The following is a 13251-nucleotide window of genomic DNA, read 5'->3' as shown; positions in this document are numbered from 1 at the left end:
GGCATTACTGCAAACTTTGGATATTTAGCTGTGTATTGCGATCAATTAGATTTTTTTGTGTAAGATTTCAATTAGAATTAGGGATGTGCATTTATGTCATTTTTTCATTTCGATTAATCCGTAGGTCTGAAAAACGAGTACTCGATTAACTGGGGGCAGGGCAATCAAAGGGGCGGGGCATATACGTCATGGTGAAAATGAAAATATTTTTATTAAAAACACTCAAATAAAACTTAATTTTGAAGCAACTATGACAGAAAAATTAAAGGAATAGTCCATTTTCTTAAAAGAAAAATCCAGATAATTTACTCACCACCATGTCATCCAAAATGTTGATGTCTTTCTTTGTTCAGTCGAGAAGAAATTATGTTTTTTGAGGAAAACATTGCAGGATTTTTATCATTTTAATGAACTTTAATAGAGCCCAACATTTAATACTTAACTCAACACTTAACAGTTTTTTCAACGGAGTTTCAAAGGACTATAAACAATCCCTAACGAGGCATAAGGGTCTTAACTAGCAAACGATTGTCATTTTTGGCAATAAAAATAAAAATATGCACTTTTAAACCACAACTTCTCGTCTAGATCCGATCGTGATGCGCCAGCGTGACCCCACGCAATACGTCATGATGTCAAGAGGACGAACACGAAACTTCGCCCCAGTGTTTACAAGTGTTGAGAAAGAGGACCGTTCCGACGTTGTTGTATGTGGAATGATACTAATTAATGTCTTTGTGTCAGTTTATTGTTTACAATGGTCCGCAAATGTGCGTTTCATATATGTAACACGTGACCTCTCTACGTCACTACGCATTTACGTTAGGTCACGCAGGAATGGACCTAGACAAGAAGTTGTGGTTTAAAAGAGCATATTTTTATATTCTGTAGATAAGACCCTTATGCCTCGTTTGGGATCGTTTAGAGTCCTTTGAAACTCCGTTGAAAAAAACTGTTAAGTGTTGAGTTAAGTATTAAATGTTGGGCTCTATTAAAGATCATTTAAAATGATAAAAATCCTGCAATGTTTTCCTCAAAAAACATAATTTCTTCTCGACTGAACAAAGAAAGACATCAACATTTTGGATGACATGGTGGTAAGTAAATTATCTGGATTTTATTTTAAGAAAATGGAATATTCCTTTAACCCATACTGGATTATTAATGAATTAAATGTTTTTAACAGAAACCTCTAACAGGTAAAGCTGTGTGATAAAGTGAAACTAAAGGGTTAATAAGCACAAACTGATGCGCTTTCTATATGATGCACTCTACATAATATTAAGCCTTATATACAACATAAATGTATTATACAACGTGCATATATCTGCAAAAAAAACAAGACTTAAACTAAGTTATGTACTAGAGAAAAAGTTTAACTCCTGTTTTGGATGTGCACAGTAACATCGCGCAAACACATCCAGCTAAAGCACAAGCTTCATAACATTAAGCAGCATGCACATAACGAATCGATCGATTTGGGGATTTCCAGAGTCAATATTGTTTTGTTAATTTGAAGATTTATTAAAATTGGAGCCGGACCTACTTTAAACTAGACACTCTTGATGTGACTGATATATGTTCAAATGCCTCAGTTTGTGCTCCATTTTGTAATGGCGCTAAATGCATGCAGAAATAGCCATGGAAAGTGCCTCCAAATGACAGGGTCTACGCAGGCGAAGAGAACAAGGTTTTTCATAAAACCTCACCGCATTTGTGAGCTTTTGCTTGAGAGCCTCATGTTGCCAAGCAACCACGCAGCCCTTACGGGTAGAACAAATGATGGTTGAAGTGCTACCTTGCTGTGCCGGTGAAGAGGCGGCTTTTTCTGCTACAATTTCATTAAAACCTTCAGGGCCTGCGAATCAAAAGAATGTCTTGCAGTCCATGACAAGCTTGTGTTCGAGATACAGCCTTATTCTCTCATAAGACTTCACTATAACCCAATCATTACAACCAGCATGAGCTCTCCAACACTACTGTTAACCCAAGCCACAGTTTTAGACTACTGCTTGATTATAAAGGATTTTGCTGGTTTCTTTCTGTGTGCCATTATGGATGTCCAACTTTGAACAATTGCCATCTTTGCTCTTATTCAAATATTTTATTAAAGATGCATTCAATTATTTTGTCCAATAAATACCTTAACAGTTCATTGTTTTGTCCCTTTGTACTGTACACGTATAATATGTGACCCCGGACCACAAACCAGTCATAAGGGTCAGATTTAGATAAATAAGCTTTCCATTGATGTATGGATTGTTAGGACTTTTTTAACCAAGATACAACTATTTGAAAATCTGAGGGTTCAGAAAATCTTTAAAGTTATACAAATGATGTCCTTAGCAACACATTTTACTAATGATAAATAAGTTTTTGGAAATTTACAAAATATCTACAAGGAACATATGATTTTGTCCATGAAAAAACTATAATTTTGACTCTATTTTGTTGGCTATTGCTACAAATATACTTGTGCTACTTATGACTGGTTTTGTGGTCCAGGGTCACATATGAGGTGGTGTTAAAGCTAATATTGTACAAATCACCCTTCCCAGACTTTACTTTTGGCCACTGCTCCATCTATTCGTCTATCTATCGATCTTTAATATACATATCTCCAACACAAGTTTTCTATTTTGATGACATGTTTTTAGTTTAGTGCTTCTTTTATTGCATTACAATTCACATTCACTCCATAGACTGTAAAAAAAAACGATGGATGTAGTGACATCACCCATAGGTTTCTGTAGATCGTTTTTGAAGCTTAAAGTAGCATACCTGCAAACTAGTCGCTTTTCGGCGAAAATCGCCGTTTTGAATTGAAAAAGGTCATCCACGTGAATCATGTAGATCCGAAGAGTTTTAGTTTTTTTTGGGGGGGGGGTCTAAACTTCCCATAAACGGGAGTTTCAAAAACCTACTGCGGTCTGTTTCACAAAAACAATAAAAGCTCTTTGGTCATCACGTGAGGTCATCACAGTGTGGTTAAGGTTAGGATAGCCGATTGGTCAATGGATGGGAGCTGAACAAATGGGGTTACGTGAAGGGCGGGTCTTTGCGTTGCCAGCAGCTTCTATTAAAAGGCCTTGGCTGCATCAGCTTTCCCGCGGATTAAACTTTTCACGCTACCGCTACTGACACTGACGTTTGTTTTGAGGTTAGTTTTGAGGCACTTTGAGGCACTTTTGCTTGTCCGATTGCTGCAGGTTTTTGAAAATATAAGCCATTCTTGCTGCTCATAAAGGGTTTAAACATTGACATGCGCTCTTTTATATGTCAATGGCATTAATTAGGCATCGTTTAAAGGTGGAAATCTTACTGTTCAGATGCATACTAGTTCAAGATAATTTGCGATTTATAGATTTCACATCTGAAAGAAAGGGGTAACGTTAAGCGCGTTTTCTGTGCGTGCGTTTGTTCTGTGAATCACACGCAGAGGTGTAAAGTACTTAAGTAAATGTACTTTGTTACTGTACTTAAGGTTTTTTTTGGCTACTTTGTACTTTGTACTGAGTATCAAAAATATAAGCAACTTTTACTCTCTACTCAATTACATTTTTGATTGGGTATTTGTACTCTTTACTCCACTACATTTGAAATGACACTTAACGTTACTCGCTACATTGTTTATTCGTCAAATAAAAACGAGACGAAAGTGTCAGAGGGTGAAGATGGATAGAATCTGTGGTCGCGAGGTACGCACAAACACACAACTGAGGGACTTCATCTGGCGCCACGCAGGGCAATCCTATGATATCAAAATACTGCGAGAGCGAATCAAATACATATGGAGAAGTCTGGTCTCGCGGTACTTTGATGTCAAACGCTGAATGGCTTGCGTTGAGCCACCGTAGCGGGACATCTGCGTGCTGCGTATGCCATAAACTGTAGAGAAAAGTTCGCGTCTGGTCTGAGAGAAGAGATAAAGCGCAAACATATGGATGCATATCACATTTGCTTCTGTCAAGGGACCCTTTGTTAAACATGTGATGCTGCAATCAAAACAAAAGTGATGAGCGATTGCAGGAGGGCCATCCCGCACCTCAAAGGCAAGCACAAATGTTTACTCTGATGCTACTTTATCAGCTAACCTGAGCTGGTTGATATAACTTACTTTATAAGCCAAAATAAACCAGCGATGTCCTGTACTGATTGCCTGAGTAACTTAAGTACATTATAAGATTGATAATAAGTGTACAATTTCACTGTCCTCACATTAAATCAAGTATGCTGTAATGTATTTACTGTAAAGAGGGATGCATGACTGAAGAAATGTAGTGCACTTAATGTGAGATAGTGGTGTTACGTCTACTACATGTGTTTTCAATTAATCTTTCAAATGAACAACTTCACGTTTTTAATATGCAAATTTCTGTTACTGTATATTAACTGTAACAACCTACTGGACTCTATACTGGAATTTTTGATATATTTAGATTATAACTTTTTTAGGATTGGCCTAAATGTAAGAATATTTGGTAACACTTTACAATAAGGTTGATTAGTTAACATTAGTTAATATATTAACTAACTTGAACAAACCACGAGCAATACATTTGTTGCAGTATTTATTCATCTTTGTTAATGTTACTTAATACAAATTTAAGCTTTAATTGTTTGTTCATGTTAGTTCAGAGTGCATTAACTAATGTTAACAAGATTTTAATAAAGTTTAATTGTTGAAATTAACATTAACAAAGATTAATAAATGCTGTATTAATGCAGTTCATTATTAGTTCATGTTAACTAATGTAGCTAACTAATGTTAACTAATGAACCTTATTGTAAACTGTTACCATATTTATATAACAATAGTAAGGGGGGGGGGTGCGGGCGCGTATACAATGTGTCACCTTTTTCAGCGCTTCTGAGTTTGCAGGTATGAAGTAGGCGGTGCCTGCCGTCGCCAACTTTGACGGTGCGTCACTGCGCATCCAAGGCTCCAGACTAACTTTTTTCACTAGGAGCACAGTGGCCCCCAACTGAAAATTTTAGGGGCGCAACCAGAAATTTTCAACATGCTATCCAAATATTCACATTTCTACTAATTTCCACTGTATTACTAATAAAAACTTTAATGATAGATGCAGAAAGTACAATGTGCTGTTTTCAAATTCAGTGTCACATCACAAAAAAATGGTCAAATTTACTGGTCGCACATGTGCAACTGGAGGTTAAATTCAGTGGCACACTCTCAAATGTTGGTGGCAAAATGCCCCCATTTGGTGGCAGTCTGGAGCCCTGGCATCACTCGCAGCTATCCGAAAAGTCGCGTCTAGGACAACTCGGAGGTATTGTAAACCGGAAGTGCAAATTAAATAGCGCAAGCTTCGTCAGATAGCGTCTACTTCAAAATGCAAAATATACGTTAGCAGCCAATGTTAATCGTTAATGATTTGGGAGAAATAGGATGTTATTTAATGTTAAACTATGTGACTGGCGCTGTGTAGCGCAACGGGGATTTGAGCAACATCCTGAAGGGGATCGCACACCGACCGCGCAGCTCAGCGCGCACAGCGCCGCGCTGTTCTAAAAAAATCTAACACAGTGTTTTCTATGAGTATATGCACACCGGCGCCGCCAGGTGGCGCCTGTCCGCGCCGCCCAGCTGTGACTCAGGAAGTTGCTCAAATCCCTATCGCGCCACAGAGCGCTATCACATAGTTTAACATTAAATAACATCATATTTGTCCCAAATCATTAATGATTAACATTGGCTGCTAACGTATATTTTGCATTTTGAAGTAGACGCTATCTGAGGAAGCTCCGGCTATACAATACCTTCGAGTTGTCCTAGACGCGACGCAACGCTGAGCTGCGCTGCTGGTGTGCGACCCCCTTCAGTCACAGCTGGGCGGCGCGGACAGGCACCACTATGTGTTCAATTTTTTTTAGAATTGCGCGGCCGGTGTGCGATCCTCTTTAAGGCTTAATATAATTTGAATGGATGAGTTACAAAAAATTCACCCCCCTTACAGTTGTCATGAAGGGCAAAATTAGCTATACAGACCAAAAACACTTTTTGTACCAGGCTGCAAACATATTTTTTTCTTCTGTAAAGTTGGCCATTTTAACATGGGGTTCTATGGGAATTGACTCCCTTTTGGAGCCAGCCTCTAGCGGCCAGTCGATGAATTGCAGTTTAAGTCACTTCCGTATTGGCTTCATCAGGGAGATCGGAAGGTTGCCCCTTGATTCACACACATACCGTAAAAATCTTGTTCACACAGAATGCTTTTCATGTATGTTACGGCAACGTTACTAGGTCCTCTTTCTGGGACCGATCCAAGAACATTAATGGGACGTGTTTGCGTTCAAACAGAAGCATGTCTGCCAATTTTACAAAACAATTCTGGGACCACAGTGCTATGAGGTGTTATGTGGAGGTTACAATGACCTCTCGTTGTTTGATCCACAGGCCGAAGAGGAAGCTCGTAGGAACCGTCTTATGAGAGACATGGCCCAGCTGCGCCTGCAGGTCAGACCAGCTGTCCCGTTTATTTTTAACTTTCGTTAGTGCCGACTTTATTTATTGGAGCCGTAATAAATTGTCGATCGTCTTCCTTGCAGTTGGAGGTCTCTCAGCTGGAAGGAAGTCTGCAGCAGCCAAAAGCCCAGTCCTCCATGTCTCCGTACCTGGTGCCAGACACTTCTGCTCTGTGCCAGCACCTGGGTCCGCTCAGACAGCTGGCTGCCAGCGGCTGCTTCATCATCATCATCCCCCGTACAGGTCAGCCAATGTCTTGTATATCTGTCCAGGGTTGCAGTGATCCTGGAATTTTTTGTAATTACTTGGTAGTCACTTGGCTGAACTTGTTTGGCGAATGCATGAAATATAAATGCTTCGTAATCTAAATAAAGATTTAACTTCTGTATTTTGATCAGCGAGTTTAGAGATGCACTTTTAGTTTGGCACCTCAGTTGTAAGGAAAATAAATCTCAAATGAGCAGTTTATACAGAAGTGGCCGGACACCAGAAACAACTCATAAATGTGCTAACTGAGTGCTCGACTGAAATTTTGGTCTTTTACAGTAATCGACGGTCTGGACATGCTAAAGAAAGAGAATGCCGGAGCGAGAGATAGTATCCGTTTCCTGGAGACGGAGTTTCGGAAGGGAAACAGGTACATCTACTGGGATTGTAGCTCTTGTTTCAAAGCCTAGTGAGCTCCCTTGTGCTCTCCTGTCTACATTGGCAGCTATCATCTAATGGTTGTGTGGTATCTTTAAAGTGTACCCAATACAGTTAGAAGTCATAAAATACAGGCATTATGCTGTTAAATTGTGCTTTTTTACATTTCTTCGACCACTGGTTCAACATCCCCAGTTTTGGGGTAGTTGCTTCTCTCATTTCTAGACATTAGCCTCTTTCACACAGTAATTCTGGTAAATTACCATGAATTTACCAGAATGAATTTACCAGTAAATACAAAAATGTGCTGTTCACACATGCAGTGACATTCCGTCTTTTTACCAGTAAGACATCATTCACACATCAGTATCAAAATACCGGTAAATTCGGAGAGAAAGCGGAAGTTACCTGTGGCGCGCGGCCGGCGAGCTCCGTCTGTGTCGTATTTGTAAACGGCGGGTTATGACTTAATATCCACGGTCCGTATTTTGTTGTTTTCACATCTGTGGCAAACGTTCGCGAAGTTGCTCGTGACCAAACAACATTGCGTTAGGCGGCGTCAAACGGAACCTGCGCGTTTGCACATTAGGCTTCACAGATGGTGTGCTAAGGACGTCGGCAATTTGGCAATTAGATGGTAAGCTGTTTTAAACAACTTTGGTGAAGAAATGTGGATGTTAACTTCAGGTGTGCTCGACTTTTAAGCAACATGTGTGTGGAAACGTCTGTAAACAGTCTGGGGGAAACCGCGTCACCTGTATAAAAAACTTTCTGATTGGCCCGCCCGATCTGTCAGCGCGGTCTGACGTCATCTAAATGCCGGTAATGCTATATTTTTCGTTCACACACAGCGCTTACCGGCAAATTACCGTTAATCTTACAACCTGTCTTACTGGTAAATTGGGAGCACTGATTTACCGGAAAGGTTCTGTTCACACATGACATGTTAACTGCAATTTACCAGTAAATTACCAGTAAAGACTGTATGTGTGAAAGGGACTATTCCTGTGTGTGAGTCCTGACCATAGATTGTAAAAAAAGATGGAAGACGCCCGTTCGCTCTCTTCTATTGGTAAAAAGTGAAGCCGCCAGTGTCCCGATACGGTGCTGACATCTTGGGTCTTGAGTCTGCGCAGTAGCGATTTCGGGACCAGTTAAAGGGATAGTTCGGCCAAAAATGATATTAAACCCATGATTTACTCACCCCCAAGCTGTCCGAGTTGCATATGTCCATCGTTTTTCAGACAAACACATTTTCGGATATTTTAGAAAATGTTTTAGATCTTTCAGTTGATTAAATGTAATGTAACGGGGTCCACGACCTTCAAGTCCAAAAAAAGTGTGTCCATCCTTCACAAATTAAATCCAAACGGCTCCAGGATGATAAACAAATGTCTTCTGAGGGTAATCCGCGCGGTGTTGTTGTAGAAATATCCATATTTAAAACTTAATTAACGAAAATAAATACCTTCCGGTAGCGCCGCCATCTTAGACTCCTCTGTATTCTGGAGAGAGTATTAGCGTAGTGTACGCACTTTTCTTAGTGACGTATGACAAATTCGGAGGGCGGGGGCACAGAGCAGCAGCAGGGTAGCCTCCGTACGCTGCGTAAGATCTTATCCTGAATGCGGACGCGACTAAGATGGCGGCGCTACTGGAAGGTAGTTATTTACGTTAATAAAGTTTTAAGTAAGGGATAATGTAGAGGCAGCCGGTAGTTATTGGGAAATAAGCCCCGACAGTGTGATCAGGACCCGACGCAAAGCGGAGGTTATTGTATCACACTGAAGGGGCTTATTTCCTAATAACTACCGGCTGCCTCTACATTATCCCGCTTATTACACGGCTACTTGCCACATAAGAAAAAAAAATGGACATGAATATGAATTTGAAACATTTTATTGGCATATTTGTTTTAAATTAACATTTTTATCCTTCCGCGAAACTTTGCACAGATGCATAAAATGATCGTAATACCTTATTAAGATCCTCTGCTTCATACTTGTCTCCATTTTTTCTCTTTTAGCCAGTCTTTGAGAAGTTTTAATGCCCATTCTGTATTTTTTTGTGTGTTGGCTTCTTAGCTGTCATGCTCTATTTTGTCAAGTTCAGTCTCAGTAAGCTCTCTGTGTCTTGTCGTGGTTGTCGAGTGTTTGTCACAAGATGGCGCCAAACAGACAGTAATCTTTATTGATCTTTATTGGCGCGGAGCGATTTTACTCGTGCAAGTAGTCCGGCTATGCGTTATTATTTTGGAGCGGTTATTATTTGAAAAGAACGAACCTGCAAATGTCTCAACTGACCAATCAGAATCAAGCATTCCAGAGAGCCGTGTAATAAATATGGATATTTCTACAACAACACCGCGCGGATTACCCTCAGAAGACCTTTGTTTATCATCCTGGAGCCGTTTGGATTTAATTTGTGAAGGATGGACGCACCTTTTTTGGACTTGAAGGTTGTGGACCCCGTAACATTACATTTAATCAACTGAAAAATCTAAAACATTTTCTACAATTTTCGAAAATGTGTTTGTCTGAAAAATGATGGACATATGCAACTCGGACAGCTTGGGGGTGAGTAAATCATGGGTTTAATATCATTTTTGGCCGAACTATCCCTTTAAAGCTGCGAAAAAGCTGTGACAAGTAAAGCTGAAAAATCAAAGCCCTGCCCTCGCTCTCGCAGAATGCGCATATCACAGCTGTCAATCATGATGTGACACCACTGTTTTATATCATTAAATAACTAACTAAAAACAAACTTATTTTAACACTTGACTTAACATCAGCGTGATAAAAACTACAGTAAATGACAGAAACCAGCTTTGGAAAAAAGATATTTGAAGTGTAATTAAATTGTTTAATTGGTCTCAAGTTCATTTGAATGAGATGAGGGAGGCAGGGTTCATGACCTATACTGGGACCAGTCACTGGGGGACGATCGAGACGTTTTGGCTTCACTTTTCAGGGCTTGTGCGGCACGCTTGGTCCTGACCAGCCATGACATTTAAAAGAAACCATTTGGAAACTAGAACCCACTGTTGTTCACTGCGTGTCACCATTGCGGCTTAAGGCAGAAACTGATTCATGACCGTTTCATATACAGTATGCGGCCCAACGCCACACGGCTGCAGCTTTTCTCAGCGTCTGCCACAATTCATGCCTGTGGAAACGGCAAAATGTTTGGGTGCACGAGGGCCGCATGAGGTCTGTCTAGAAACTGCCCACATTTTGAATCTTTCCGTATGTCTCCTATTTAAACTAGACACAAGCGACTGCCACGACCCGCCTGAAAGGGTTTTTAAAATGTATTTAATAATAAATAATCATGATAGGCAGCTCAAAGGATTTTAGAAGAAAGTTTTTATTATCAGATGCTACAAAGCAAATGCCACTGCAAGGCTAAAAATGGTCAGCATGGTTTGATACATCAGACTTTTAGAGGCCCTAATGTTCACCAGATCTAATGTTTGCTTTTGACTTTAAAAGCATTAAAGGGATAGTTCACCCAAAAAAGAAAATTCTGTCATCATTTACACACCCTCATGTTGTTACAAACCTGTATAAATGTCTTTGTTCTAATGATGAACACAAAGGAAGAGATTTTGAGAAATGTTTGTAACCAAACGGTTTGTGGACACCATTTACTTCCATAGTGTTCTTTTTCCCTACTATAGAAGTGAATGGGGTCCACAAACTGTTTTGTTACAAACATTTCTCAAAATATCTTTCTTTGTGTTCATCAGAACAAAGACATGTATGTGGGTTTGTAACAACATGAGAGCGAGTAAATGGTGAAAGAATTTTCATTTTTTGGTGAACCTTCCCTTTAAAGTGATAGTTCACCAAAAATTAAATTTTAATCAATTACTCACTCTCAAGTTGTTCCAAACTTGTATAAATTTCCTATATACATTTTTAATGAACACACATGTCTTTGTAATCAAACAGATCTGGGGCCCTATTGACTTCCATAATAATATTTTTCCTGCTATGGACATCAATGGTGCCCCAGATAATTTTTCAAAATATACCCTTGTAGGATAGCAATTGCTGCAGAAAAGTATTTATATTAACTTTTATACCCCAATCAATAAAACAGACAGATGACTCATCATGTTTGTATGTTTGTCATTTCTGCGACAGATACATCCGCTGTCAGAAAGAATCAGGAAGAAGTTTTGAGAGGGATAAATTAAAGCGCCAGGATACAGAAGCCTGGTAAGACACACATGACCTCCTGTTTCAGACCACAGAAATGATAACCTTAATTTGGTTGATATTCTGCAATAGCTGATCTTTACAGGCATCTTTATAAAATGGTGGACAGCTGTCGTCAGCTCACAGGATCTCAAAAAAGCGGAGATGAAGACACGGCCGGCATGGTGACCATTTTAACGGGACATTCGCTGGAGGAGATGACTGAAAGATCAGCTTCCATGAAGGTTTTTACTGTCAAAACACTACAGCTGTGACAATATTCACTTTGCCAATCTGTTATATTTTATGTTAAAGATGTTTTTCTCAATCATCCTTTCACAGCGGTTATTATAGTAGTTTAATTTTGAGGATAATTTTTTTTGTTTGTCAGGCTGCTGTCCAGGCGGTGGGGTCTGCGGGCATGGAGCTGAAAAACATCACCGAGTTTTATCAGCAATGGAAGGAGATGGGCTGAGAGACAGCGTGGGACACAGGGGTCGGCTCGGCGTTCGGCCGATCACATCACTCACTCCCTATCTCTCTCTTTCTCTCTCTCCCACTTTACTGCCCTGTCTGCATCTACATCTCCAGGAGAAACTACTCGAAGGCGGAGACTTGTAAGGAAGGAGGGTGCAGTAAGTGTGCGGAGAAAAGAGAAGACAGAGACACGGGGCTTTAACGTACAACAGCGTGTCCTCGACCCAACGCGGGAGGGTTGAAAGAAGCTACGGGGTGAAATAAATGCCCCTGGGGCGCTATAACCAGACATATATACCTATGAAATGAGTGTATATGTTTTAGAGAGAGAAACAAACATTCATGTCCATTCATGTTCTGCAGATCCCATATAACTAAATGTATAGAGCAGTGTTTTCGCATCGTTTTATTTTCGTCTTTATGCTACGGTGCACAGGGGTCGTGCGCTGCCACGTGAATGTCTTGTGTTTCACTGGCAGGTCAACTTTAAGGTCGCGACAAGAAATTAGCCCTGATCGAAGCCACAGTTCTGTTTTTTAGCATTTACTCTTGTTGCTCAAGAAGGATTCAGGGTATTGGGTGTACACTTCTTTTCGATCGTTTTTGCTTTCTTACGTTGCTTTCCCCTTCTTCTTTTTTTTTTTTCTTTTTTTTGCCGTGTACCCTTTGTGATTTAATGTATTGTGTTGTATGTGTATGAACTGAATGAAATTAGTAAGGCAAATGGTTGCTTTTATTTGATTTTATTTTTGTATGTCGTATCTTTGCTGTGCTGTACACAGGAATGAGGGTCAGGCGTAGAGATGTCACGCACGTTAAAGCATTCTAACATTACGACTTTCGCATCGCACACCGCTGCGCTGGCGGGTGTGGAGGTGTTTGATCTAGACCCTGTCATTTGCCATCACGTTCTCGTAGTAATTGTTTCATATTGCACAACGCAAAAGAATACAATGTATGTGTGAGTGCATTAAAAATTAAAAGAGATTTCATCTACAATGTCTCTTTATTGAATGATGGGGGCTGTAAAGGGATTTAAAGAGAAAATGACAAAACTTTAGAGAATGATTTTTCAATCTATAAGGCTAAAATTGTATTTTAAACACACATTTTTTTTAAATCCTGTGCATGATTTTTGAAAAACACTCTGGGAAAGAGAGTCTGCCTGACTACCAAAACACACTTGTAGCAGCAGTAAGGGGCGGGTCTACTAACCAACATCTTTACCTGGGGCAAGTTCAAAACAGTGCGCAATGTTTTTTGTTTGGTGGGTGTGTCAGAACTGCGTCATCACAACAGGGCGTTCAACGCATCATTGTTTCTGTTTAATAAATGTTGTGCAACGTGTGGGGCGGGTCTATCAAGGGCCGTGTTTGTTTAGGTGATTTCAAAGATTGGCATTATGCACCCCACCTTTAAGACATATAATTTTATGGT

General features: G+C 39.9%; 1 protein-coding gene across 1 annotated transcript in view; it reads left to right on the top strand.

Moving 5' to 3' along the window:
* smg5 (SMG5 nonsense mediated mRNA decay factor) overlaps positions 1-12813 on the top strand; it is a 28780-nt gene extending 15967 nt beyond the window's left edge. Inside the window, exons 17-22 of the mRNA XM_065298817.2 lie at positions 6422-6481; positions 6574-6733; positions 7037-7127; positions 11284-11358; positions 11444-11582; positions 11729-12813. Coding sequence (XP_065154889.1) covers positions 6422-6481; positions 6574-6733; positions 7037-7127; positions 11284-11358; positions 11444-11582; positions 11729-11812 — 609 coding nt within the window. The 3' untranslated portion in view covers positions 11813-12813. The remainder of the gene's footprint in view (positions 1-6421; positions 6482-6573; positions 6734-7036; positions 7128-11283; positions 11359-11443; positions 11583-11728) is intronic.
* The last annotated feature ends 438 nt before the right edge of the window (positions 12814-13251 follow it).

This window comes from Paramisgurnus dabryanus, chromosome 13, assembly GCF_030506205.2.
Source record: "Paramisgurnus dabryanus chromosome 13, PD_genome_1.1, whole genome shotgun sequence".
NCBI classification, from domain to species: Eukaryota; Metazoa; Chordata; class Actinopteri; order Cypriniformes; family Cobitidae; genus Paramisgurnus; species Paramisgurnus dabryanus.
The sequence above is the reverse complement of the archived record's forward strand: the minus strand, read 5'-3'. Positions and strand labels throughout refer to the sequence as shown.